Source organism: Camelina sativa, unplaced genomic scaffold (genome assembly GCF_000633955.1).
Source record: "Camelina sativa cultivar DH55 unplaced genomic scaffold, Cs unpScaffold04323, whole genome shotgun sequence".
Lineage (NCBI taxonomy): Eukaryota > Viridiplantae > Streptophyta > Magnoliopsida > Brassicales > Brassicaceae > Camelina > Camelina sativa.
This window is the reverse complement of record NW_010925417.1, coordinates 1-660: the sequence shown is the minus strand read 5'-3', so window position 1 is coordinate 660 and position 660 is coordinate 1. Positions and strand designations below refer to the sequence as shown.

The window sequence follows — 660 nt, the reverse complement described above, 5'->3', positions numbered from 1 at the left end:
CTTGCAAGGTTTCCTAGGATTCTAGGACACGAAGCAGTCGGGTAAATCTTCTTTTATATACTTGTTTAACTTTCATTCATTTTCAAGAATTTACCTAATTACTTTATTTTGTTGTAATTTAGCGTGGTGGAGAGCATTGGTGAACATGTGGATGGATTTCAACTAAACGACGTCGTTTTGCCTGTGTTTCACCCTCACTGTGAAGAATGTAGAGATTGCAAATCCTCAAAGAGCAACTGGTGCGCAAGATTTGCTGATGACCTTTTACCAAACACCAGACGATACGGAATGACTTCAAGATTCAAAGACTCTTTTGGAAAAGAAATTTACCATTTTTTATTTGTATCGAGTTTTTCTGAATATACCGTCGTGGATATCGCACATCTAGTCAAACTATCTTCTGAAATCCCGGTCAATAAGGCGGCATTACTCAGCTGCGGTGTCTCCACAGGTTTTTTTTCTATATTTGTTTGTTGCCGTAGGGTTGGTAGAAATCAGGGGTGAAAGCATACTTAAGAACTTTTTTGAGGGTTAAAACATAAAAAGAAGTAGATATCAAAGTGTGGAGTTGTTATTATATTAAGTCAACGTGGATCAGGAGTTGGAGCAGCTTGGAAAGTGGCTGACGTTGAAGAAGGCTCCACCATTGCAGTTTTTGGC

The 660-nt window shown here is 38.8% G+C and overlaps 1 protein-coding gene across 1 annotated transcript; it reads left to right on the top strand.

Moving 5' to 3' along the window:
* Positions 1-3: 3 nt before the first annotated feature.
* On the top strand, positions 4-657 carry LOC104774652 (alcohol dehydrogenase-like 5; the record flags this gene model as incomplete). The annotated part of the gene is made up of 3 exons (XM_019242923.1): positions 4-41; positions 123-451; positions 599-657. Coding segments are annotated over 3 exons (426 nt in total), but the record flags the coding sequence as incomplete, so codon positions are not given.
* Between the last annotated feature and the right edge of the window lie 3 nt (positions 658-660).